The sequence below is a fragment of the Castor canadensis genome, chromosome 7, assembly GCF_047511655.1.
Source record: "Castor canadensis chromosome 7, mCasCan1.hap1v2, whole genome shotgun sequence".
Lineage (NCBI taxonomy): Eukaryota > Metazoa > Chordata > Mammalia > Rodentia > Castoridae > Castor > Castor canadensis.
The window spans coordinates 90,229,710-90,256,179 of NC_133392.1; the positions used below are offsets into that span (position 1 = coordinate 90,229,710).

At 33.9% G+C, this 26,470-nt stretch overlaps 1 protein-coding gene and 1 long non-coding RNA gene across 11 annotated transcripts in view; one reads left to right on the forward strand and one right to left on the reverse strand.

The window, feature by feature from the left end:
• The window catches only part of Col24a1 (collagen type XXIV alpha 1 chain), a 353,893-nt gene that overhangs the window by 264,168 nt on the left and 63,255 nt on the right, over nucleotides 1-26,470 (forward strand). For 8 of the 10 annotated variants that reach the window (XR_012449831.1, XM_074079546.1, XM_074079545.1 and 5 more), the window contains 5 exons: nucleotides 2,088-2,141; nucleotides 4,193-4,246; nucleotides 4,357-4,410; nucleotides 11,173-11,226; nucleotides 12,598-12,705. Coding sequence is in view for 9 of the 10 variants with exons in the window: in XM_074079546.1 (XP_073935647.1) it covers nucleotides 2,088-2,141; nucleotides 4,193-4,246; nucleotides 4,357-4,410; nucleotides 11,173-11,226; nucleotides 12,598-12,705 (324 nt within the window). In the remaining variant the exon portion in view is untranslated. The remainder of the gene's footprint in view (nucleotides 1-2,087; nucleotides 2,142-4,192; nucleotides 4,247-4,356; nucleotides 4,411-11,172; nucleotides 11,227-12,597; nucleotides 12,706-26,470) is intronic. The other 2 variants (XM_074079547.1, XM_074079548.1) reach the window with 2 other exon arrangements.
• The window catches only part of LOC141424872 (uncharacterized), a 196,170-nt gene that overhangs the window by 108,412 nt on the left and 61,288 nt on the right, over nucleotides 1-26,470 (reverse strand). The window lies entirely within an intron of this gene.

Genomic DNA, 26,470 nt, shown 5'->3' on the forward strand with positions numbered 1-26,470 from the left:
ATGAAACGCACTAAGACATTCACAATCTAATTTCATCTTTGCAAAGTTTTATTTTGTTAGTTTTATAACATGCCTTGATAGGAGAGTAATAGTAGTATTTGTCATCACGAAGTCTAAATTATGTGACAGTCTTAGGCATGTAAAATATTCAGTTCAAGATCTTTAGCCAAAATGAAGGTTTAAGAAAGTAACTTCTGAAATTTAATGTTCAGTGTCGAATGCATGATGAGTTTTAACTGAGATTGTCCAAAACTTATATTCCCTAGACTTCTTAGGGCAAGTATTTCTTTAATTAGCAAGTTCAGATTTATTTCTAAAGTATTAAAAAGTCTGAACTATATACTTTTTATAGTAGTTTGCACATAGTTCCCAAGTGATTTCAAAACTCCTGTATCAGTTATCAGAACCAGTAATCTTTAAAGATTCACAGATCTATATTCTTGTAATTATATATTTTAAGCACTAACTATAACCACCACAGCTTTTGAAAAGTAGCTCGTATAGTCTTGATCATCTTAATAATTATCTCTTCATTTGTGTTTGACTAAAACACTGTATGAAGGTTACATGTAAATTAAGTGAGTAAAATAAAAATACTTAGTTCGCAAAAATATAATTGGTTAGAATTTTCTGTTTTCTCAGTATCATTTAGGATAAAAGAATCTTAGAGCACAGAAGCAGAATATGTAGTCACTCTTCATATTTTGATCTGGTTGAAAGTGATATTTCTTTTAGAAATAGAAAAGATTCCAGAATTTTTCTGATTAAATCAAGCCATTTCATAGAGACAGCCTTCTCTATAAGAGTATGTAAGTTTCTTTATCAAATATAAACCACCAAGAAAAGAAAATACATGGAAATAATGCATGAATTTAAAAAGCAAACAGGAGAAAAGTAGGAAGTGGAAAACAGCAGTGCTTTTCTTTTACCAGATTCAGGTGTATCAGGACCAGGGCTGGGGACATGGTTCAAGTGGCAGAACATCTGGCAAGCACAAGGCTCTGAGTTCAAACTCCAGTACCAAAAAATAAAAGAGTTTACCCATTACAAATGAGTTTAAAAGATATTCCCAACCTGAAGGCTGCCAATTCTGAAGGCATACCAGGATCAAAGAATGCCTGCTAAAATATAATATACCTATATATTTAAAGCTAATATAATAACTATGGTGGTTTTATCCAGTAGACATGAGACAAGTATAAAATATAAGCCAGGAATTTTCTAAATAATTAAAGCAGACTAGGTAATTGCCTTTACATTATGTCTATTAACTTTATTTACATAGGAATATATTAAATTGTATCAATTAATACTCCATAATAAGTTCTATGGGTTTTGACAACTAATTTCAATTTGTTTGTGTTCAGATTATAGATTCTAGTATATAATAAATAATGTTTTAAGTGGACTTTAAAATGGTTTATGTTATCAAAATTTATATTACAAATATTTAGAAAAGGTAAGTTGGAGTTTTTTGATTGATTTCTACCTTAAGGATTAAAGTTTATTCATGCAATTTTATTAGGTTAATTTATGCCTTGAGAATCAAACATTTCACAGGTTAAATAATAAATAGAATTTCTGACAAAGAAACAAATAGGACTGACTATTAAATACTTTTGTATTTAATATAATTTATTAAAGATAATTGTTAAAACTACTAATCATTAAATTATTTAAGAAAATGTAAATATAGTCTCATATAATTAATGGAAATAAATGGCTAATACTCCCACTTAAATCCTTTTCAGTCGGTTTAGCATTGAGTAAAAATACAAGTTATTTTAGCATCATATGTAACATACTAGACTCATCTAAAAATCACATTTTTGATTGGATTTCATTTCTTCAATATTTTACTAGCAGAATTGTTATGAGATTGTGTTTATATAATTCAGAATTTAGTTCATTTGGATGTTTGATTTTGATGTCATTGAAATTCATTTTTTTAATTATTTAGTAGAACTAAACAAGTTATTAACATTTGGGTTTATATTTTTGCCAAAAGAATAAACCATACTACTTGCATCGTCTACATTCAGAAATGCAACCGTAAAATTGATTGTCTTTGTATGTGGTCTCTGTAGGGCCCAGTGGGGGACCAAGGAGAGAGAGGAGAGCCTGGAGCAGAAGGCTATAAGGTAAACATTGAAAGTTACATACCTTTCTTCAAGGGTTCTGTGGTTGGGCTTGGTTTCAAGTGAAAACAAACATCACTGAGATAATTAGTAATGTCTTAGGTTTTTAATCCGAAAGAACCCTAGCTCTTTCTACTTTCTGTTTCTTTTTCCTAGAATCACCTTTGTTTCTGCCCATTGCTATTTTTTTCCTCCTCATATATATCTCAGCTGAAGTGTTATCACCTGGAAGGCCTTCTCTTACTGCCCTATCTTAAATAGATCTGAAAGCATTTTGTCTGCTCTATCAGCATATTACCTGATTTCCTTCATGGCATTAAGTGTTACATTGCCTTATCACATTTTTTATACATTTGTTTCTTTGTCTATTATCTGTCTTCATCCACCAAAATGTGAGATCTATGAGAAGACTCTTGTCTCCCTTTGTTATTATATCCCAATTTCTAGAACACAAAAATTCTCATGTATATTAGAAACTCAATAAAAAGTGTCAAATAGGTGAATAGATACCATCATAATGAGACAAATCAATTCTTGACCTCTTTCATTTCTTAGAAGCATTTTATAAGATCAACTTTATCAGCTAAAGATATATTAGGGTTCATCAGGAAGTCAAAACTCAATAAACATAATTTCCTCATAGAATGTTGACCTTTTCTGTGAGAATATTGTTAGCTTATGTATTCAATCCTTTCTAGCCCAGAAAAAGATGATCCTGTTTTCTCTCTTAAGGCATTCTTTCTGTACTATTCTGAAAGTAGGAAGAAAGGAATCTGAGTAAAAAAGACAGTAGGAAAGGGAATAAAAGAGATTTCATGCACAACTCTTCAGCTGAACTTTCCCCTGGGTGGTTGCTACTTTCTGTTTAAACATTTGAAAAGGGAAATGTGGTAGGTCAGCATTCCTTCTCAGGAAAACTAGAGTGGTAACAGGCTGCTAATTGTAGGAATCATTTGATATTTCTACAGTAATTGCTTCTGGTCTTTGAAGCAATAGATCTATGCAAACAGATGTGAACTTAGTTGTAAAATGGAGCCCAAGGTGCCCTTCCACAGTGGGGGACGGGCTGAAAAAAGATATTTATTCTTATTTGTTGTCTACTATACAGTCAGCGCTCTACTTCTAACCAACAGTTCAAACAGCTACAGATCAAAATATTCTTAAAAAAACTACTATCTTTACTGAATGTATACAGACCTTTTCCTTGTCACTGTTCTCTAAATAGTATAGTATGATAACTATTTACAATGTACTTGGAATTATAAGTAATCAAGAGATGATTTAGAGTAGACAGGAAGATGTGCACAAGTTATATGCAAATACTATGTCATATAAGAGACTTGTGCATCCTCAGATTTGGGGTCTAGGAACCAATCCCCCAAGAGTATCTAGGAATAGTCATATTAGTCTCCTGAGGCTGCTTTAAAAAATTACCACAAAATGGATAGCTTAAAACAACAAGAATGTATTCTCCTAGTTCAAGAGATCAGAAATCTGAAATCAAAGTGTGAACAGGGGCTCACTCCCTCTAGAGGCTCTGGGAAAGCAGTTCTTGCCTCTTACAGCTTCTGGTGGCTGTCAGCATTCCTGTGGTTGTATCACTCTAATCTCTGCCTCTGTCTTCACCTGGCCTCTTCCCTGCTGTTTCTATCTGCCTCCTTTGTTGGCTCAATTTCAAGAACACTTGTTAATGGATTTGGTGTCCACAGGATGATCTGGGATGGTCTTACTTTGAGATCCATACCTTAATGGCATCTATAAAAACTTTTAATAACTAAGGTCACATTCCAGTTCCAAGGATTAGGATACAGCCCTATCTTTTGAGAGGATACCATTCAACCTACTACATTTAAAAAACAAAACTCTACTTTTCCATCATAATATACCATACTATCCAACTATTATAAGTTCTATACTGTTTCTAAGAAGAATCATAATTTCTAGCATACTCAAATTGATTTTTGCAAGTTTACTGCCATTTTAAGTGATAATGACTTATTCTGTAAGTCACATGTCTCTACTTACTCTAATAATATAATCTTTTGTATTCCTAGGGCCATGCAGGTGTACCAGGACTAAGAGGTGCCTCTGGCCAACAAGGGCCCCCAGTATGTTTTTAAAGCATTCTTTATAATTCTGACATTTAAGAAAATTAACATTAATATAACTTATTTAGTCTTTGCCATACATGTGATTTCTGTTTGGGTTCCTATTAAAGGGTGAACCAGGTGACCAAGGCGAACAAGGACTAAAAGGAGAGAGAGGATCTGAAGTAAGTTGGAATTGTTTAAGTCAATTTGAAATTTATTATTGGCTTAAGAAAGCAGGGGAACAAGGAGTTGCTATTTATTGTAATCCAGTTAATCATTAATACCTCCAGAGCAGGAATCACTGTAGGCCTCTAAACAGAGTTTTTGTCAAAAATTGTGCTAAAACCTGTTTTTTTTTTATTGATTCGTATGTTTTGACTGCTATCCAAATTATACTTTATCTCCTCTGGCTTTGGGGAAATTGCCTAAGTTTGTCTCCAATTAGTAATCTCTTTTTGAGGTTTCAAATAGCAATACCAGCATTGTATAGTGAAAAACTATCAGTCAAACTTATTTAGTTGCTTAGAAGGTGTTAAAGAAAATAATTATCTAACAATACTTGTTAAAGCATGATACTGAAGACCTTATTCAGAACTATCTGAAGGGTATAAATACACTTTCAGTGGGATTTAGGAGACAGAGAGGACTTAACTCCAAATATAGCACCAGCAAGTAGGAATTTATAGCTAAGAAGCAGGGTGAAGGATCAGTGAACAGAAAATTACTAAGAGGAAACATCAAGGGTAAGAGAAACCTTGACCATGTTGATCTAACAGGATTCTTGCTGAAGGCAAGCCAAGGTGATGACAGATAGGATGATGTCTGAAGTGATACCTGGAAGACCAAGGGGGATAAGGAACCTGATTAGGTATCAGGGTGATCGGTATTGTTAAACTGATTAGCAGGGTTCTTTGCTAAAATTGGATTTTATAAGAGAATGAGTAGGTGGGCCTACAGGAAGGTTGAGGAGCCTGACTAAAATTTGGTCAAGTAAAGAATCTTTGTCATAGGGTAAGGGTTAATGTAGTTTGATTATGTAACACAGACTCGCATTTGGTTTGAAAAAGGATATTTTTTTCCATAAGATTAAGCAGTTCTTTGTTATCAAGCAAACTAAGACTTGATTTGCTGAATTTAACCTTGACTTTCCCTGTGCACTAAGGAACATGGCCTTAACCTTACATAGCAACTGGCATTGTCATTTGCACCATCAGTTCATTGCTTCCCTGCTTTTGATGGCATTCAAACTTTACATGTTATTGATTCAAAATTAAATTCTTAAGAAAATGCACTATAACTTAATAATGAATTTAGTGAGAATGGATAAAAGTAATGGACTTATGATTATATTTCTCGTAATTTGCTAAGCAGTCTTCACCCATATTATATTTACCACTTATAGGGGTAAGTAAGAAAATTGACCTAGAAACCTTTTTGAATAGTCTTGGAATCTACCTAGTAAATTCCTGTCTAGTTCCTTAATAAATTAGAATTAATAAGTAATTAATGAAATTATCCAATACATTGAAGGCAAGCCTGGATAAGAAAAAAATTACTGAGAAAGAAGATAGCTGCCAATTTCACTTAGAATTTTTTTTAAATTCAAAATGGAGAAAATTAGGGAACAAACTGAACCTAGAAAACCTCTACTATTGTCATTCCAGTCTGCTGTATTTGCAATAAGTGCCTGAGCATGCAAGTACTCTCCAAGGTTGGATACTGAAATGCCTAATCTTTTATAATTAATACTTTCATATTTATGTTTTCTTTCTCCTTTTTTGCATATGCCAGGAAGAAAACATTCTTGATTCTTACTAGTATCTGTTAAAATAATGCCAATGAAAATAAAATTATTTTACTAGACAACTGCCTCTTCAGTCAACATGGTCAGTTCTTTCTAGGTGTTGGAGCCGAAAAATACTTTAAATTCTGTATAATTCAGGGAAACTAGGTTTTTTCCTGCTTTGGGCAATGTTAGCATATAGTCCAAGGGTACAATTAAAAACCTCTTAAACAACTAAGTATGGTTGTTCAGGCCTGCAATTCTAGCACTTAGAGACAGAAGCAGGGAGATTATTGAGTTCAAGTCCAGCCTGGCTTACATAGCCCAACCCTGTCTCAAAAAAATTTAATAAAAACCTCTTGAAATTTAAAATAGCATTGATTGCCACAAGAATAATCATGATTACCCATCCAGTTCATTAAGGACCCCTTCGGCAATCTGATGGCTGCTGTCCAATTGCTGTTATATTGTTTTTGCAAAGCTTTAAATTTATTTTTTCAATTTTGGATATGTTCCATTAAAATCATCTGAACAACTCTCTCATTTTTCACATGAAGAAATTTAAATCCCAGAGAGATTATGAGTTACCTAAGATCACAGAACTAATTAGCAACAGAACAAACACTGGAAGTTTTATTTTCTGATTCCTATTATTATACAGAAGCTGTTACTTTGAACTAAACCAACTAATTTATTTATTGAGCATATGACTGTGGGTAACTATAAGCAAAAAGTGAAAGCAAGTGAAAACCACTGCATTTCTGTAATGTGAATGTAAGTGAATTGTCTTATAATGGCTTTCAAAAACTTCAAAGACTTAAGACTCAAGCCAAAAACCTTAATTTTCTCCCAAAATAAAATGCCAGATTTTAGTCAGTTGTAATTTCTTGAGAAAGAAAGTCTTGTGAACTCTCTAAATCTATTTTTGCTTTATAAAGCTGTTGTCTCAAAAGAAGTTAAAACTAGAAAAGTATTGAGATAACTATCCTTGAGCTTTCTTTAAATCAAAAAAGGAAGGGGGCAGGAGCTTGGACTGACATAGCACATTAAAAAAATTGTCCCCTATCAAAAGAATTAGATTATATCTCCTAGTAGGCTATGAACCACTACAGTCTCAATAAGCATAAGGCTTTCTAAATGGATCTGATTTGAAATGGCCTACTCTATATGTTTTTCAATGTTAACTAGGCAAAGGAAGAAAGCACAATTTTACGTGCACTCCAAAGACTACATATAAAACTCATTTGCCTTTCCTATTATGAGAACAGAAAGTCTGTTCACTGATTTATGAGGTACTTATATGTAAATAAAATAAGGAAGTTAAGTTTGAAAGTAGTAATAGAATACTTTTACTTTTATTATGTTTTAATTTGGGGGATTGGTTGAAGAGTGACTTTTTTCCTTCTTGTGCTACCAATTCAATCATCTACTAACACCTTATTTATATAACAACATATTTTCTTTACCTTTGGCCCAATCTGTAATTTCCTACTGAACAGACCCACCTCTATGTAAGAGTTAGTGTTTAGTAATATTTAGCTCTTAGTTTAATTATAAAACTATCCAGTAATTCCAGCTTCAAGACTTTTTTAAATGCAAAAACTCAAAAACAGCACTGTCTTGATTCAGGCTGCTATAACTAAATACCACAGACTAGGTGACTTACAAACAACAGAAATGTACTTCTTGCAGTTCTGGAGGCTAAAAGCCCAAGAGCAGGATGCCAGCATGGTCAGGTTCTAGTAAGAATCCTCTTCCATAATACAGACTGCCAGATTGTCACTGTATGCTAACATGGTGGAAAGAGGGCTAGCCCACTCTTTGGGGTCCCTTTTATAAGTGTACTAATCCCATTCATGAGGGCTCCACCCTTAGGACCTCAGGACCTCATTACCTTCCAAAGGCCCAACCTCCTAATACCATTAGGCATTTCAGTGAGGGTTAGGATTTCAACATGTAAATTGGGGTGAGGGAGGGCAAATAAACATTTAGTCCATAACAGGAGCAATATTCTACACTTTAATGAGCTATATTATTTAAATCTCTATTTTAAAACTATGACTTTTTTAAAGCAGTCTTATTTTCTTTTAGTTAGGGTGATAATAATTGCAATAAGGAAATCTTTCCTAAATTGAACATCAAATCTTGCTATTGGTTTAATATACCTAGTCTTCAATAGCTGAATGGTGCCATAATTGCCCTACTATCACTAGCAAAAGAATATGTCTGATAGTCACCATTTTTCTTTAGTGTGATTCTACTGTACACTGTTTCCTAATGTCCATCCAAGTCTGAATAACATTTTAGTTTTCATGATGGTAGACACACAGATGTAGACTTCAAGATAAAATACTTAACTCTTCTGAAATAATCCCCAATTATCACTCACCCACAAATGTAACTAAATTTTAAGAATATGTGAATCTTTTTGTTTGTATTTTGTTATTTGAATGTTTAAAGTAAGACACATACAACTCTGGTATACTCGAAGTAGAAATTTCTTTGTAGTCTTTATAATGGAATTTAACATCTTTCCTGAGGGTCCATCCTGCCTGGTGGTAGAACCCTAAATGGTGGATACTTAATTAATTCACTGCACTTAACTCCATGTACTCAAATATGTTGCCATTAACTAAACGTTTTCCCCTCTCACTTTCTTCTCAAGATTGCAGTAACATTCTCAGTTACACCAGTGGTAAAGGATAATGGGAGCTGACTTTAGCCTTCAGTCATCCTCATTTACTAGCATCCACTGAAGAGCACATCATCCCTTTGGCCACCAATTGCCATTGGCAAATACTATGTTGGCATCTACCTTGGACTTCCTGGCAGAAGTTTTGCTTGCCTGCAAAACTCTCTTCTCATCTTAGTATAGAGCAAGACCTCACCAGAAAGGACTTTCAGGCTATATGCTTCTGGTTTTGTTCATATGTAAATAGCATTCTGTCCTCTCTATACCATGCTGGGTACATGGGGAACTCACAGCAATATTTCACTATCCTAGACATCTCATGCTGAAATTTCTATACTATTGCTGATACTTAGAACACTTTATGTAAACTTCTCAGTGAGGCTTTAGTCTCCTTAAGCCTCATCTTTGTCCCTAGATCCTCCAAATTTATCTGGGAGAATTATGGTTTCTCCCCACTCCAAGGCTTGAAGATAGAGCAAAAGGCTTCTCTCAGGATCCCTGTAAGTGTCTAACAATCTTTTTTCTCTTCTGCTTCTCCTCTTCCCTTTCCCCAACTCAGATTTTTATATCCCCTTACAGTAGAAAAACTCTTCTTGCATTAATAAATTCTTTAAAATCTGTTCTTTATGGCATAAATTTTATGACGTGAGTCCTTTATAACCTTTTTAACACTCAATAAGACTTTTAGTATTTAAGAATTCAGCTTTTGTATTTAAAAACATCAATTCAAAATGGAAAATATATTTTTCTCAAACTATTATCCCTACTGTGAATTTCATTGAACCATTATAAAATTCATAAGCCAAAGAAAAGTCTATTTGGAAAATCAAAAGTCTGGAACAGAGCTATCTCTCTCTTTGCATAAAAAGAAATACTGTGAAGGAAAAAACGCACTGGTTATCATATTTGAAAATCATCACCACTAGTATTATTTTTAAATGACTGAAATCATAACTTTTTCAATATTTATTTGCTTATTTTACTTCTTTTTTGTGTTCTGAAAAACATATTTTACTATAGATACCATGTGTTCTAGAAATTGTTTATACTTCAACTAAACCCAGGTCACCATCTCTTTCATTTTCTGGTTTCCTTACCCTTAGAAAGACTTTGCATTAGTACTTCTAAAGCAAGTAAAATAGTTTTCAAAGCTGAAGCCAAAACACTTATTCATGTATCTCCCTATTATCGAATTTTTGAAAAAAAAATTTTTGAAAAAGAGCCTATGTAGCCCAGACTGACTCTCTGCCTCAGCCTCTTTAGTGCTGGAATTAAAGACATACACCATAACACCTAGCTAAAAAATACTAACTAAAAAATACTCTTTTTCTCTGTGATAATACATATTATTCCTTCTAAAATGTTTAAGCTCATTTTCAGAAGATGTAACATCTGAAACTATTTATTTTGTGTGTGTGTTGTTAAGTTAAATCTTTAGCACAGTGTCTTCATTTTTTTTCTTAACATTTTTGTTAGGATATCTTAGCTGTATTGGAGGTTTTATTGTGAAGTTTTCATATATGCTTACAATGTACCTTGGTTAGTTTCATCCCCACCATCATTCTCCCTCATCCTCTTCCCCCCAACTTAAAATGATTTTGACAAGTTTCAGTGTTTTTTCATAAAGATATATAAAGTACATCAATGATATTCAAAGTCTTTGACCTCCTTTCACCCTCTTCCTCCCACTAGAACTCTCCCCCTAACAGGATGGGTTTTACATTCCTGTTCTTCCTTAAGTGTATGTTCACTGTCTTATTCATGATAACTTTTGATGATTTCTGGGAAATGTGTCTGAGAATGACAATACAGTTCTTGTTCTTATTTATATATCAGTCACCCTTTTACATATTTTTCTTCTTAAAATAATTTTAGGATATCATCAGAACAATGGCATGATTTGCAAGGGCAAATTTCCTAACTATCCTGGCAGACCAGTTACTGCTGAATCAATTATGATTTAAAATGTCTCACACATGGAAAAACAAACAGTTCCATGGGAAATAAATACCTGTTCCTTGATTTGCAAGTATGTTCTTTGTGCTTGCAGAGAAGGACATTTTAAGCTACGGGCTCATGTCCCTCACTACATGGTAAGTGACTTGTGAACAGGACCTTTTCTTGCAGTCCTAGCCCATAACAGAGTCCATGATACATGATATTCAATAAATGTTTACTGAATTTAGCTACTTTCAAAAGAAGACAAAGGCTCTGCCTGAAAGTGGAGATGTTTACTAAATAAATAGAGCTATGATTCTGAACCTAGAAGAAAATTCATAGATGATCCGTTCAAACGCTCTGATTTTCATATGAAGAAAGTGACCCCAGGAAAGTTAAATGACAATCCCAGTGATATACAGCTAGTTAGTGGCAGCTTAGTGTAGCTTCCAGGCCTCAGTATTCTCTTCTGTGGCTTCAGTTTAGGTAAATTTACTTCTGTCAATTGACAACTGTGCTTCCCACTTTTAGGGCCCTGTGGGGAAAAAAGGAGCTCCTGGTCCTTCTGGGAAACCTGGCATTCCTGTAAGTAATGGGCCTCTTTCATCTTTCTTGTTTTTCTAAATAGAATTGACAGCTTTAGCAAGCAGAATAGTTTGGGGCCAATTATGTCATGTTGGATAAATCAGATTGTCTTGAAAAAAATTTTAAACCCATGCTGGAACACAAAGGAAACAAAATATGACCACTAACTCAAAACCAAACTTGCTATTTAAATCTAAGTCCCTGTGACTGAAGGATGTGATTTTCCTGTGCTGTGAAGCCTTCCCTGTGGACTCCTGTTCCTCTGTCATGATAAGGATTGGCAAATAGGGAACTTGGAATCCTAACTAAATGAGTGGTAACAAAGGTCAGATACCTTCAACCATAATTAAAAGAACATGAGCTGGATTTAATTGGGGGATTCAGCCTCTCACTCACTCCCCTGGCAAATGGAACAGAAAGTCTTTGAAAAAGAAAAATTTAATTCCTTTATTCTAGAACAAAGATTAATTTTACCTTGGCATCAGTTCCTCCTCTAGCTAATCAGATATGTATTGACTAGCTTATTACTAGAGATGTCCTGTTGACATCCCCCAGTCAAGACTTAGATGCCAGCTTTGAGTGACCTGTGTTGGTTCAAAATAGTGGAAAAAAAATTAAGATAAATTATAAGCACATTCAGATCAGAGATCCTACAGATAAAACCCAGCCATTCAAAAGTAGAAACAAATGTTCTGACCTTTCTTCAGTCATGTAATTATCTGATTCAAGGAGTAACAGAAAGAATCATAATTTGTTTCTTGGGAAATAACACAATACAAGGTTTTGGAGATGGTGAGTGACATCCCATAGACTAAGCTGACAGGTGCACATAACTCATCTTTTCTTGGCAGCTGGTAAAGCATGGGTTGGCACAATTGTATATTGTAAAATACAAAAGAATTACACTAAGATCCAAAAGGTTACAGAGTAAATTGCTGATCAGCTTGGTGTTTTTGTTTAAGGAAATTTTTTTCTCTTTTGTGGGTGTTGGGAACCAAACCCAGGGCCTTGTGCATAACAGGCAAGTGCTGTGCTACTGAGATATATCCCCAGATCTATTTAGGGAAATTTTTAAAAATTAAATTGCAGAGTCCAAGGCTGGCCTTGAACTTAAGATCCTCCTGTCTCAGCTCCTGCTGAGATTATGAGTATGAGCTACCACACACAGCCCTTAGAGAACTTTTAAGAACTTTTTTGTTGAGTCCAAACAGTAAATCATTAAGGGGTCCAAGAAACAGAGTAAAATTTGCCCTGGAACAAGGTATAGAAACACAAACTCCCTCTAGCCTCCCCTAGTAAATGTAAAGGTAGTTGTCATTTAAACATCTGCCCAGCATGTTTCTATAATCCAAGTAATTTTTAATTATCAAGGGACTTCTAGGCCTTCCTGGGCCAAAAGGCATGCCAGGATACCACGGAGCAGATGGCATTTCAGGAAATCCTGGAAAAATTGGGCTACCAGGAAAACAGGGACTTCCTGTGAGTAGTGTGAATCTCTCTTTTTTCTTTATTTCTTATGTATAAATGTCTCCTAGCTAGACTGTAGGTATTTTGGCTATCTTTCTTAGGTTTGGCATTGGCTCGGATTAAGTCAATTATTTCTCCGATAGTTATTTTGGAATTATATTTATGATTTACAGGAGTTTTGATGGGCACGTTCTCTTGGATATTTTAGATCTAATAATCCAGAGTTTTAATTTATACAATTTTATCCCTATAAAAACTTTTTAAAAGAGCTGTAAGGAAGCTACATTTTAGGGGCTACCCAATCTTTCTGAGTTTTGGTTCATCACATGTCTTAAACAACCATTGGATCACTTAGATCTTGGCAGTAACTCAAGGTAGGTTCTGCCAAAAATCATTTTCCCTTTGCTTTTATATAGCCCCAGTATTTTTAAGAACTGTGTGAAATTTTCTGTTTTCTAGAGGTAACAGTGATACAAGTCACTCTTACTTTTATCCAAATTTGTATCTTATCTATCTGATCAGAAATTTAAAAATCATAATTTCATCTTTACTTAGCCATTCCCCTTTTTTCCTTCTCAATTGTTAATCTAATCCACATCTTTTTGTTATCCTAGGTTGTATTTTCACTTGAAACATTAGAATTACCAAGAACCCAATAAAATTTACCCTTTTGCATTTCCACTATTTGTATACAGCTATCCATTGATTTGTTCTCTTTTCTTAAATAATAAATCAACATTAGCTGTTTATTCAAATCTGGCGTGGTGCTGTACTAACAACTCCTCATACCTACCCCTCCCACATTGCTGGGATTACAGACATCAGCCACCAAGCCTGTCCTGAGTCCTATTCTTGTAGTTAGGTATGGCTTCCTATGCAGCAGAGACCATATGGCCTGCAATGTCTACAATAATTACTATCTAGCCCTTTTATAAAAAAAAAAAAAAGCTGGCTAGCCTCTGGTCTATTTGTATTGTTGCACTGTTATTATTACTGTGGCTGTGCAGTATGTCCTCAGATATAGTACAGCAAGTCCCCTTCTTTTTTTTTTTTAATTTACTAGTTATTAACCTTGATTTCCTCACATACATTTAGGATACAATTGTTGAATAGTTATACAGGTAAAGTAAAATAAAAGCTTGATTTGTTATTGGATTTGCCTTGAATTTATAGATTTTTTTGAAGAAAGTTCATATTTTAGAAATCTAATATAAAAATACAGAATACCTATTTATTCCTGTCATCTTCTATGGCCCTATGATAGAATTTTTTCAAAATAAAAATAGCAAAAATTTATACAATACTTATTATGATAAGTTATTTAACCTTTACAACCTTATGAGATAGGTACAATTATAATTCTTATTTTACAGATGAGGAAACTGAAAGATTAAGTAATTCTCATAAACACACAACTACAGAGGCAATCTAACTTCATATTTTTTCCCCTTACCGACTTGTAATATTGTCTTTCAATAAAGACCTTGTGTATTCTTGTTCTATTTTCTAGTTAGTTTTCATCATTTAAGTAAGTATTACAGATTTGTATAGGTTATAGTCTAATCCAGCTAACTTTTTTACTTCTAATAACTTCCTGTTGTGATTCTATTGGGTTTTTAGGTAGATAGTGACATCATCAAATGATGGAAGATTTCTCTTTTCCCTTACATTCATTCCCACATAAGTTGTAAGGGAACATTCAATCCTATATTTAAAAGTATTAGGAATAGTGGAATTCTTCTGCTGCTCTATATCTCAGAGGGACTATATCTAAAATTGCTCCATTAAGAATATTTTCCCTGTTAATTTTTTGTTATCCTTGTCCTGTACTATTTTCCCTTTCCTGATTTCCACTGAATGACAAAATGTTCTTCTAATGATTTAAAAGTTATTCATTCTTCCGTTGTCCTTGTAGCAGTTACATTGAACTTAATAATCAAATGTATATTTATTTAAATGTTTTTGCTTAACATATCACTACCTGTATCTTCCCTGTAATAACCAAACAAATATTGGTGTGACTCTCAAGTTCCTTTGTTTTTATAAACCTCTTCTCTTTTTTTATATTGTCTCAAATTTTGACCATTAGTTTTTATGAATCTCCTTTCTCTTTTTAATTTTCTTTGCTTTTAGCATTCTTTTGAGAGTGGTAAATTTAATTAAGTTACTTGATCATTATTATTTTCAATATCCCTTATAGCATCTCCAACTTTGTTTCTGTTGTTATAAGTCTTTTCAGTGTAGGTGTTTGTGAGCAAACCTTCTGAGGCCTTACCTAACTACATATATCTTTACTACCACCTCACATTTATAAGACATACTCAACATTGTACTGGAGATTTTAGTCAATACCATAAGGTTCCAGCCATAATAAGAAATAAAAGACAGTAAAATTGTCATGAAAGAAGCACAATTATTTTTATTTGCACACAACATGAGTATCTATGTTGAACATCTAGTATCTGCAAAAAATTAAGTGAGTTTAGCAAAGGTGCAGGATGCAAGATTCATATACAAAAATGAATTATGCAGCTACGTGTTGCTTAATGACAAGGATTCGTTTTGGAAAAAAGCATTGTTAGGTAATTTTGTTGTTGTGGAAATACCATAAAGTATACTTATAAAAGCTACAAATAGTACAGGCTACTATCTACCTAGGCTGCACCTGCAGGGTGTAGCCATTGCTTATACACCACAAGCCTACTGTACAGCATCTTACTGTACTGACTGCTGTAGACAATTGTAGTGTAATGGCAGATGTTTATGTAGCTAACCATATCTAAACATGAAAAATTACAGTAAAAACATGGTATAAAAGACTTTTTTAAAGTTACACCTATACAGAGTACTTAACATGAACAGAGTTTGTAAGACTGGAAGTTGCTCTGGGTGAGTCAGTGAGTGGTAAGTGAATATTAAAACTAAGGACATGACTGAACACTACTGTAGACTTAGGCTATACTAAATTTATTTTTAAAGAACTCTTTCTTTAATAATAAATTAACCTTAGGTTACAGTAATGTTTCCAATATATAAACATTTTAATGTTTTTTAACTTTTACCCTTGTAGTAACAGCTTAAAATGCAAATACATTTTATAGCTGCACAAAAAAATTTGTTTCTTTCTATTCTTCTGTAATTTTTCTATTTTTATAATTTCACTTTAAAAATTTTTAAACCTCCAAATGGGGAGTTAGTGATGCATAGAAACAGGGACAGTGGTAGTCACATCAGCCCAGTTTTCAGAGATGACAGTGTGTCGATAATAGTATCTGATTACCAATAGAAGGCACAGTACATGCTGCAGAGTCCAAATTCTGACTTCGTAACTTTCATTTGCTCCTACATATTTTTAAAACCTGATTCCTAGTGTTCATCTGTGATTCTACAAGCTAAAATTGTCATTTCATTGTTTTTTTCTGCTTAAGGCTTAAGTTAGCCAGTGTTGGTTTCTGGTGTTCATAGTAAAAATACTAATGCAAAAACCTAATGAATGAAATTATGACCACTGCATTTTAGTATATGGAGGACATTGATAACTTCAGTAAGAAACCGTTTAGATTAATGGGGACATAAATGGAGCTGGACAGCCTGAGGAGACAGTGGATGGTGAAAAATATCAAGATATTCAGATATTCAGATCACTCAATGTAAAGGCTTAGTTCTAAAGGAGAAAGTAAAAGTAAAACAATTGCCAGAGAATAAACTTAAGAGAGAAAGTTATTTTCAAGTGAGAGAAACCTGAGCACATTTAAGTCCTCATTAGAAAGCACTAGTAGATATGGAGAGGATAAGGCCCTAATCAAGGGAGGCAGCGTCTGAGCACGAATTACTTAACACCTCATGCACATTTTACCTCCATTTCTAAGGTACTATACTTTTAACTGGGGACTATTTTTTAAAAGCAGATTCTGAGCCACATGTTCCTTTATATATGACCAGTACAGAAAGGTCATTGAACTTGGTGATGAAAAGAACTGACATGAATTATAGTAATGTAAATAATACAGCACTATTACCTCCCAGGGCCATGAAGTTGAGGGCATCTAGTGTTGCCATTAGAAAGGAATTAGCTAGGGATCAGGAGTGTGGCTCAAGAGGTGCAGCTCAGCACCAGGCCCTGAGTTCAAACCACAGAACCCAAAAAAAAGAAGGAAGGAAGGATGAAAGGAGAGGAGGAGGGGAACAGAGGAGAGAGGGAGGGAAGGAGGAAGGAATTGGATATCAGATCATAGTCATCAGCTATTAATTTTTAACTTTTCACAGAATTAATTAGAAGCTTTTACAAGCATACTTAGGATATCAGGATAGCACAAGTGTTGAAGTGTTTGTATCCCTCAAAAAAAAAAAAAAAGGTTGAAAGAGAGAAGAATAAAAAGGATTCCCTTGAGGACTCTCCTTTCCAACTCCAAGATTTGCATGTTTTTATTATTTGTAAATATGAAAATATTTTCTCTAAATGTCTTTGCTCTCTGTAGAATATTTAGTATGAAGTTAAGATTATAATGCTTTATAAAGAATTTGTCCAATAGAATGTTAAAATGAAGTGAAATGTTCAATGGCCAACTTATCATTAGGGAAAGTAATTTATAAGAAAATTACTTCTAAAAACCTACATTAAAGTAAAACTACTGTTTTTTACTAGCAAAAACTACTAAAGAGAAAATAATACCATCTCTAAAGACCAGCAAGTTTCCTGGAATATTTTCAGCCAAAAATAAGAACATCTTTCCGGATTTTTTTGTTGTTTATTTTTTTAAAAAAATCATGACACCATGGTGTTTCTTGGCTTACCTTTAAAGACTGCTGGGTTTATCCACTGAGAAAAATATTTATTCTGGGATTTTTAGCATTATGCAACTGCTTGATTTTCCTAAACAATGTTCTTTCTTTCTTTCTTATTTTCTTCTTCTCCTTTTTTTGGATGTGGCCAAGGAATTAAAGAATTCCTGGCATATTCACTGTGCAGTTTCAATGTTTTTTTAGGTCATGTGACTATGACTGAAGGACAGTATTAGGGAGGCTCGAGTTGCCCTTGTGAATTTCCTTCTGTACAAATGAGTGTTCTGAGGCCAGTCAACTTAGCACATCTGTAGTAAATGAGTCTACCATGCTGTTTTCATTGAGTTGGACTTCTGTACAAACACAGTACCTCAATCATTTAGGAAAAAGGAAAACAACTTTTCCTTGCAAAAATCATAAATCCATTTGTCACCAAAATGAAGACTTACCAATCTTTTTATTTTTTTATTGCTATAATTAATAAGCTAGTTGTTGGAACGGAAAGAATAAAACAAAAATAACAACTTAAACTTGGAACAAATCAAGGTCTCTCAATCTTGACTTTGCAGTTTGTCAGGTGAACACAGGTTTAATGTTGTCTAGAATAAGATTCTTGTCTTTAAAGAATATTGAAATTCTCAGGTTTTTCATCTGTGGATTGTGTCCAGTACTGCATAAGAGAAAAAGCACACATCATTAGCCCACCCCTAATCCAAGCATGGAGCAGCAGGACCACCGTGGAGCCTGTTAGGAACACCAGCATCCCTGAGCCATTCTAGGCTGGGTGACCTATAGGCTATGAGCTAGTGGTTATACTCAAGAAACCTCTGTGTATAGGAAGACATAGATTTGTTTTCCATAGTATTTTGGAGAAATCTCCAAAATCTCATTGGCCAAATCTCCACTTACCAAATCCTGTCAACTCTTTCTTACTGAGAGTCTTATCATCCAGCTATGGCTCATCCTCATTAGTACTTTCTCCCTCTTTTGCCCTTGTGGCTTTGTTTTGGCCCAAGGTCAGCTCATTAGGACCTCTTCCAGAACAGACAAAACTCAGTGTGTTTGGCTGCTTATTAGCAACAAAATGAAAGATTTGCTAAAGGATGTAACTTTCCTATGGAATCTTCAGTGACTTCCAGTCAAATAAAGTTCATATTCTCTCTGGACTGGTGTTTCTTCATGCTCTGGCCTTTGTTTACATTTCCCAGCTTACATTCGATCTTGCTCCTCCCATGTACTCTGCATGTCAATCATCACAGCAGCTAACAATTATTAAATACTGTGTGCTTCACATTATTCCACATTATTATAAATATGCACTGATATTTAACCTGCACAAAACCCCCATGAAATATATGGAGATATAGCTATTATCTCCAGTTTACCAAAAAGGAAGCTGAGAGACAGAGAGAGTAAGTAATTTTCCCAAGGTCACACAGACAACAGAATTCAAAACCAAGCAATCTACTCTCAGAGCCCTGTTATTAATCATTATACTCCTTTAAATATGCTTATCTAGGCATTCCTCCAAAATTCTGTGTATTTCCCATATGTATAATTTATTCCCTCTGCTTAGAAAGCTCTTCCATCCTTCTGTTTAACTTTATGATGAATAATTTCTTAATCTTTAAGGACTCCATGCACTCTTCTAAATCAGAGTTCAACATGTCTGCTCTGAACTTTGGTATGCTCATGGTACTTCCTTCATTAGAGTATAGATAATATGGATACCAATTACTTGTACTCATGTCTTTCTTTCCTATGAGGTTATAGACTCTTGTAAGACGGGTATTATGTTTTCTTCATAATTGTATTTCTAGCATTTTGTACATTGTCAGGATCATAGGAGAAGCTCTATAAATCATTGAAGAATGAATGTTCTCTGCATGGTAATTAAAGTCCTAGAGATCTGAGTTTAAAATTTAGAAGTGTTAGCTATTTAAATACATCAAGTGAATGAGTAATAATACTTCATTCATATGATCTTACAAGAATCGAGTGACATATTATTTGCAATATGCTAAATACATTTCATATACTTACCGAGTTAGTAGCATTTTTCCCATAGTACTATATGTAAATAGTTATGCTAACATTAATCAGTCAAAAAAATATTTGTTTAGTTCCTAATATGAGCTAGGAGTTAAGGAATATAATAGTGAACAAGATGAACAAAAACCTGCCCTCGTGGAACAGAAAGAAATTGGTGGCATTTGACCTTAAAAGATGACAACTTAATATAGGTAAGTCTAATAATTGGGTAATAGACTATAAATAAATCAGGAAATATAGAACATAATCCCAAAATGTGTTAAATTCTATGAAAGAAATAGAGTTCTGTGATAAAACACTATGGGAGAGGAAGGTTATATATGAAGGAGACTAGGAAATCCTCACTGAGGAGGTGACACTTGAAGCTGAGGACCGAAGGTGAGACTGAGTGAGGTATGAGAACTTGTCATATGAAAGGAATCAAAGTGAAAATGCCAACAGTCACAAACGAGGTTAGCATGTTCTCAGCATTATTGGGAGGTCAAATATGTTCGTTTGGGTATAGTCTTAGTGTTTTTTTAAATAAAGGGATGCACATTTATTTCTTCATAGTGGTACGAGCCTTGTCTAAGAGCCAACGTGTAGAGTCCTCTTTCAGTAGTTGGTCATCCTGTGATGATGTGTTGAGACCTAGGTAAAGGAGCTTTAATAGAAAATCCTTATTTTGTCTAATATGATAGTGGAATATGCAACTGTCCATTTTTCAGGACTGACAAACTATCAGTTCTAATGGAAATATGTAAATAATTTTCTGTGAGGTAAAACAGTATTAAAATGCCTGTATCTAAAATGTCTGAAAAAGAAGTTAATTTTGTGCACTCCTGGGAACAGACATAAATCAAGCAGACCTATCTTTGCTCCCTTAAGAGCTTCAACTTGCTGTTAGTTCCCTGACCTTGAATATGTTTAGAGATTTAAAACTAAAATTACCTCCTAACTTAGCACACAGCTCATTCATAAATTTTATATCCAGCAGTTGGCTACATTGCTTATGGCTGGCACTGCAGGAAAATCTTATGAATGTTACATTATTGATGTGTAGTGTAGACCTACATGTAATTACTCAATAATTACTATCTCACATATTTTTAAATAACCAATTCTTTCCTAGGAGGGATATATTTAGTAAACCAAATAAATGACAAACTTCTACTTAAACAGAAGTGTTTTTAGTTGCTACAGCAAAGGAATCAAAGAATTACTTTTATAACTCTTGAGTTTGCTAGTTTAACCACTCCCCACACGCACACACATACACACACATAAAAAAAAAACCCCACGGTACTTATTTTGTCTAAAATGAAAAAAATAACTTCAGGATTATATGTATTCTATAAAGAAAATTAATTTTAATTACTATCTACTCACACAGATACTAACTATATAGTTAATAACTATGTAAACATAATTCTGTACGCACAGAAGTTACTTTCCATGGCATCATGGAAAGGAAAGGAAAAAACTGTTACCAGAAAATTTTCAATGTACTAAGTACTTTAAAGAAAAACATCAACTAATTTGAAGTTCAATGCCACTTTAAATGTATCATTGTAGTGCTGATAAATCAATGAAATTAACATAATACTTATAATTTAACTCAGCATAATTTTAAAGATATTAATTCCTTAATTATTATTCTTTATAATTTGTTGCCCATATTGAACAAATATTGTTTGTCATTTTTGTTTCTAATTCTAACAAAAATAAATGAAATAAATTCTAATGAAAATAAAATAGCTAAACCAAGGAGCAGAGAGAATCAGAGAGCATAATCCGTATGTTATGTTTCACTGTTATATACTCACCAGGCATCAGCTTTCCAAAATCTGTCACTGTGTGCTTCTAAATGTGTGCAGATATTCCCATTTTCTTTCTCTGATATTTCCATTCAGTTCCAAAATGAAGACAAACCTCAATTTTTTTACTTCTTTTCCCCAGAGGACAAAGTGAAAGACAACTACCTGTTCTTTCCTTAACCTACATCAGGTAAAATAAAACAATATGACCATATGTTGTTACAGTTTCTGACACATAAGAGATAATAAAAAGTAAATCTTGTGGTTGATGCTTTTGTTGTCCTTACTCCGTACAGTAACTGTTTCCTGTCTCAGGCTTAGGCAGCCATTAGTGTCAGTCAAAATTGGCAACACTTTCCCGTAGGATTCGAAATTAATTTCTGTAGGCTTATGTCTTAGTATAATGGGACTCTCTGGCCATGTGATATCATGTGCTCTTACCATTATAGTAACTTTCTAAGAGGTAAACTCTGAAAAAAATTGATAGTTGTTACGGTTTTATTTAATTTTTAAAATTTTGCCCAGAATTACTTTACCATTTGTTGAATAGTTTCAGGCAACTTTTTCAGAAGACATTGGAAAGAATGCCTAGGGATTAACATCTGTTTCTCTTGCAAGCAAAATTAATCATCCATCTGTGTATTCCTAATTAAAAATGTTTGTTCTTTACTTGTATGAAACATTGTTTGGAACTTTGTACAGAACAGCCTGCAACTATCCTCAAGTTTCTCTCTAAGAAACCAACATGAATAGTAAATGACTTGGAATGTTTTCATTTGGCCAGGTTGAATGGCTGATAGCACTGCAAGAAAAATGAAGTTTCTAGTTAAGGCTAGCTAGGGATTCTAGTAACACTAATGACTAGTTCTATGTGCCTTATTCTCAGTCCAAAAAAACTATTGACTTCAGAGGTGTTCAGTTGTATCTGAATATCCTTTTCCATGACTTATCCAAAAAATACACTTTTTTCTATTGGAAAACAATGGTCTTAGAAATTAGTTAGACCTATAATTAAAATGACGTGAAGTGGTACTATTTTAGAATTATAGAATCTTGAGGTATCATTTAGGGTAACTTATTCATGTGATGCAGCCCCCTGTGACATCTGCTACTTCAATAATTCATCCAGCAAGAGGAGGCTTGCAACCTTGCAAAACAGCCCACTCTTTTTTTGAGGGGGGGGGAGTTCTTATACTGTTCTACATTTTTACCTAGTTTAGCTATAGAGTTACTTTAATGCTTTAATGTTTTTCCTTCCTTATATACCCTTCCTTCTAGCTTTAAAATTTTTTTTTAATTTTACTGATTTGTTGATTTATTTTGCATTTCTGGGAAATGAGCTCCTGGTTATGCAAGCACCTACCACTTGAGCCATGTCTTCAGTCCTTTTTGCTTTAGTTTTCTTTTTTCAGATAGGGTCTCAAACTTTTGCTTGGGCCAACCTCAGACCATGATCATCCTACTTCTGGGCTCTTCAGTAGCTGGGATTACACGCATGTACTACCATACCTGGTCCTCCTTCCATCTTTTATATATGACCTTTTAAAATATGCTTTCTCTGTAATTAACTGGTTTCTTTTGGTCTTTTGGCTGTTTTTTTTTTAAATTTGGGAAGGGTGCTATTCATTAGAATTTTGATACTTATGTATTTGTTTGGTTGATTGGTTTGTTTTTTTATTTTTTGAGACAGTCTCACTACGTATCCCAGGTTGGCCTAGAACTTGCTGTATAGCCCAGGCTGACCTCAAACTTATTATGTTCCTGCAGTAGCCTCCGAAGTGCTGGAATTACAGGTGTAAGTGACCACACCTAGCTCAGAACTTTTTTGTATGGTACTGATGCTCTACTGCTTTAGCCATGTCCAGCCCAAGAATTTTGTTTTTAAAACATGCCTTTCCTGTAAAGTTATGTTTCCATAAGAGACCTGGTCATTGGTATGACACCTGAGTATTCTTTCACCATTTTTGAAATTTTATATCCCAAAGTCTTAAGTGACTGTGACAGGATTTGCTTTCATTTGCATTGATGAGCTTTAAAGTGGTACCATTCTCATGGTTCTTGTGGAAAGTTCACCATCACATAATCTATCCTAGAGATATAGAACAGCAAAGCTCACAGAACAAATTAAGTCATATAGTGAGAAGCAAAGAAAAAGAAACAGGATACATTAATATACCAAGGATAAGGCACTAGCCATATGAAGAACTATACCATCTGAATCCTAAATCAACAGTGTGAATCTCTGTCTCCCTCCATCTCCCTGCTTCTCCTCTTTTTTCTTCCTCTTCCCCATGTCTCTCTTTCCCCTTCCCCTTTCTCTCTTGCCATATCTCCTTCACTCTCTACCTCCCTCCAATTCTCCCTTTGCCCCTCTATATGGATTTTGCCTTCATAATGATTCCTTTAAAATATTGATCTCCACTAATATAGAGAATTAGGGGGGAGACAAAATGGTCAATGTAGATCAGGACATAAAAGTCAGGTTAAGGAATATGGATCTATATCCTATAGGTACATCTCTGTAAGCAACTGCATGACAACTAGCACCCAGTGGCTATAAAACAGATGTTTACTCATTACATTAAAGAGTTTTGTGGTCATGAAAAAAAAATCTACTTCAAAAGAATATATAGAATTTTTATCATAAGTCAGAGAAAAATAAGATATGCAATAACTAATTTAGAGGAAATATTATTTGAAGAAAGAGAAAACATACCTTAGTATTGAGTTAAAAATTGGCATTACTTTTTAAATACATTTTCTCAACTAGACCTCCCACAGAAATGACTATTGCCTACCTTGAGCCAGAGCACCCTTCCAGCCACATATATAAGTTTAAGGGCATGATCCAGTTCCAAAACTGCCTTCTCAATTCCTTTTCTGATTACCACTAAAAGTAACTTCTTTGTCTCAGAATCTGTCAAGTGTTGCTTTATATCTCTCTTCTCATCTGGCTTTTTTTTTTTTTTTTGCATTTTTGCTTTCATTATAATTATTTACATATTACAGTATTACGGTCATCTATGTCACTTAGTTTTTAAATTCCTGAAAATAAGAACCATATCTTATTTATATATGTATTCCCTAGAGGGCTTCCAGTGATCTCTTCCTTATAACAGATGACACTCAATAAATCTTTGTTGAATGCATGGAAAAACCATTGCATAATCCAACTTGATATCCCAAGAATCAAGAAAATAACAACCATCTAGAGGGAAGGTTAACAAACTCTTCCAAAATGAGTAAAGTTTTAAGCTATGTGAAGTAAGAAGCAAAATCAAGAGTATTGCTTAGGAACTTAAATGACAAAAAAGAAAATAAAGTTGTACAACATTTTTATTTATGAAATAAAAATGTAATAATTGGATACAATTTTATAATAAAGTCTAATAAGAAAAATGGCTTTCTTTGGAGGGGATAACATTTAACTTATTGCAGTTCCCTATTATCAAATTTTTCTGTTCATCTTTTAATGCTGACCTGTTATAAATTCTGCATAGTTTACATATTCCATCCTTGAATATCCTTTTCACATAGCTAGACACTGCCAAAACTGCAGTTCATAAGCATATGATTTTAATTGAGCATATTCGTTGCTTGGAAGGAATTTATAAAATTCTATTAGATTCTTCCCTTGATAGATACAGTGTAGCTTACTCATTTCCAATCCAAGGTTTTGTGGAAACTTCTCAACTGGACAAATGGATTTTGAAATGCAGAAATCTCTTGGATCTAAGTCTAAAATATACTGCCGAAACTGAGCTCAGAAAATCTATCCACTATAAATCTGTGTGGGAATGAAGATCTTCTTGTTTTAATTTTTGACAGCATAGGAAGTATATAAAGCTGCTTAATATCACTTGTGATTCATTGTTAAAACATCTTTACCACAATGTAAGTTCCACCCAGAAGCACTATTTTGCTTTGTAATTTTAGATTTAATTCATTAATAGACATTATAAAGTCTACAGTAAAACCCAATTTTCTTTTTTTTTTATGCTTTGTTGGTTTTTATTTTTTTTATTTTTTTTCCTTTTTCTTTTATTATTCATATGTGCATACAAGGCTTGGTTCATTTCTCCCCCCTGCCCCCACTCCCTCCCTTACCACCCACTCCGCTCCCTCCCTCTCCCCCCGCCAATACCCAGCAGAAACTATTTTGCCCTTATTTCTAATTTTGTTGTAGAGAGAGTATAAGCAATAATAGGAAGGAACAAAGGTTTTTGCTGGTTGAGATAAGGATAGCTATACAGGGCATTGACTCACATTGAAAACCCAATTTTCAATGCCACCCACTGTTCACTTGTATTGAGGACAGTTTTTCTCATTCAAAAAAATTTTGATCTCAGTCTCAAAAACACCTCAGTAAAACTTTACCTCTGCTACACCATCAAACTACTGTATAATAGGACACATCTGGGTATGTATATTATATTATTTCTGTTTCTGAAAAAAAAATCATAGAACTAAAGAAGATTAAATTCCTAAGGACCTATGGAGTTCAGTGTTGACACACATGTTCAGTAATACAAAATACCTGAATACTACAAATACTGCCACTGTACATAGCTTTAAACACCTTACTTTTCACAAGCTTTGCAAATTTGTCCAATAACTCTTGCCAATCCACAACTACCAGTTTCATTGCCTGTTCGAAGATTCCACTTCAGGTAGCACTAATTTAGTGGTTTCTTAAATTCTTTGAAAATGTTCTAGCTATAGTTACCCCACAGATTATTCATACATGTCAATTCTTCCGTCACTTCAAACGCAACAGTGGCTCCTCAAATGAACAACTGAGCAGTATTGCAAACTGCTATTGACTCATCAAGAGCCAAAGAAAACCTCTCAAAAGCATTTGTCTTTTTTCCTAATTGAATATTGATTCTACTAGGGCCCTCAGCATTTCAAACAACTATTCTTACCGAAACACTAATAATATAAAACAAGTTCATTTTGCTACATGATTTAATTACTTCTCCATGGTTAAGGGACTTTCCATGCTAGGCTAACAAATAAAAATGGAGACACTTACTTTCATTGCGACCTCATTTTTATTTTTGTGTGTGTGTGTGTGTGAAGAAGTTCTATGGTAAGATGCTCCTGCTTAAATTTTCTAGTTTCTAACTGTTGCATCCACGTGAGGG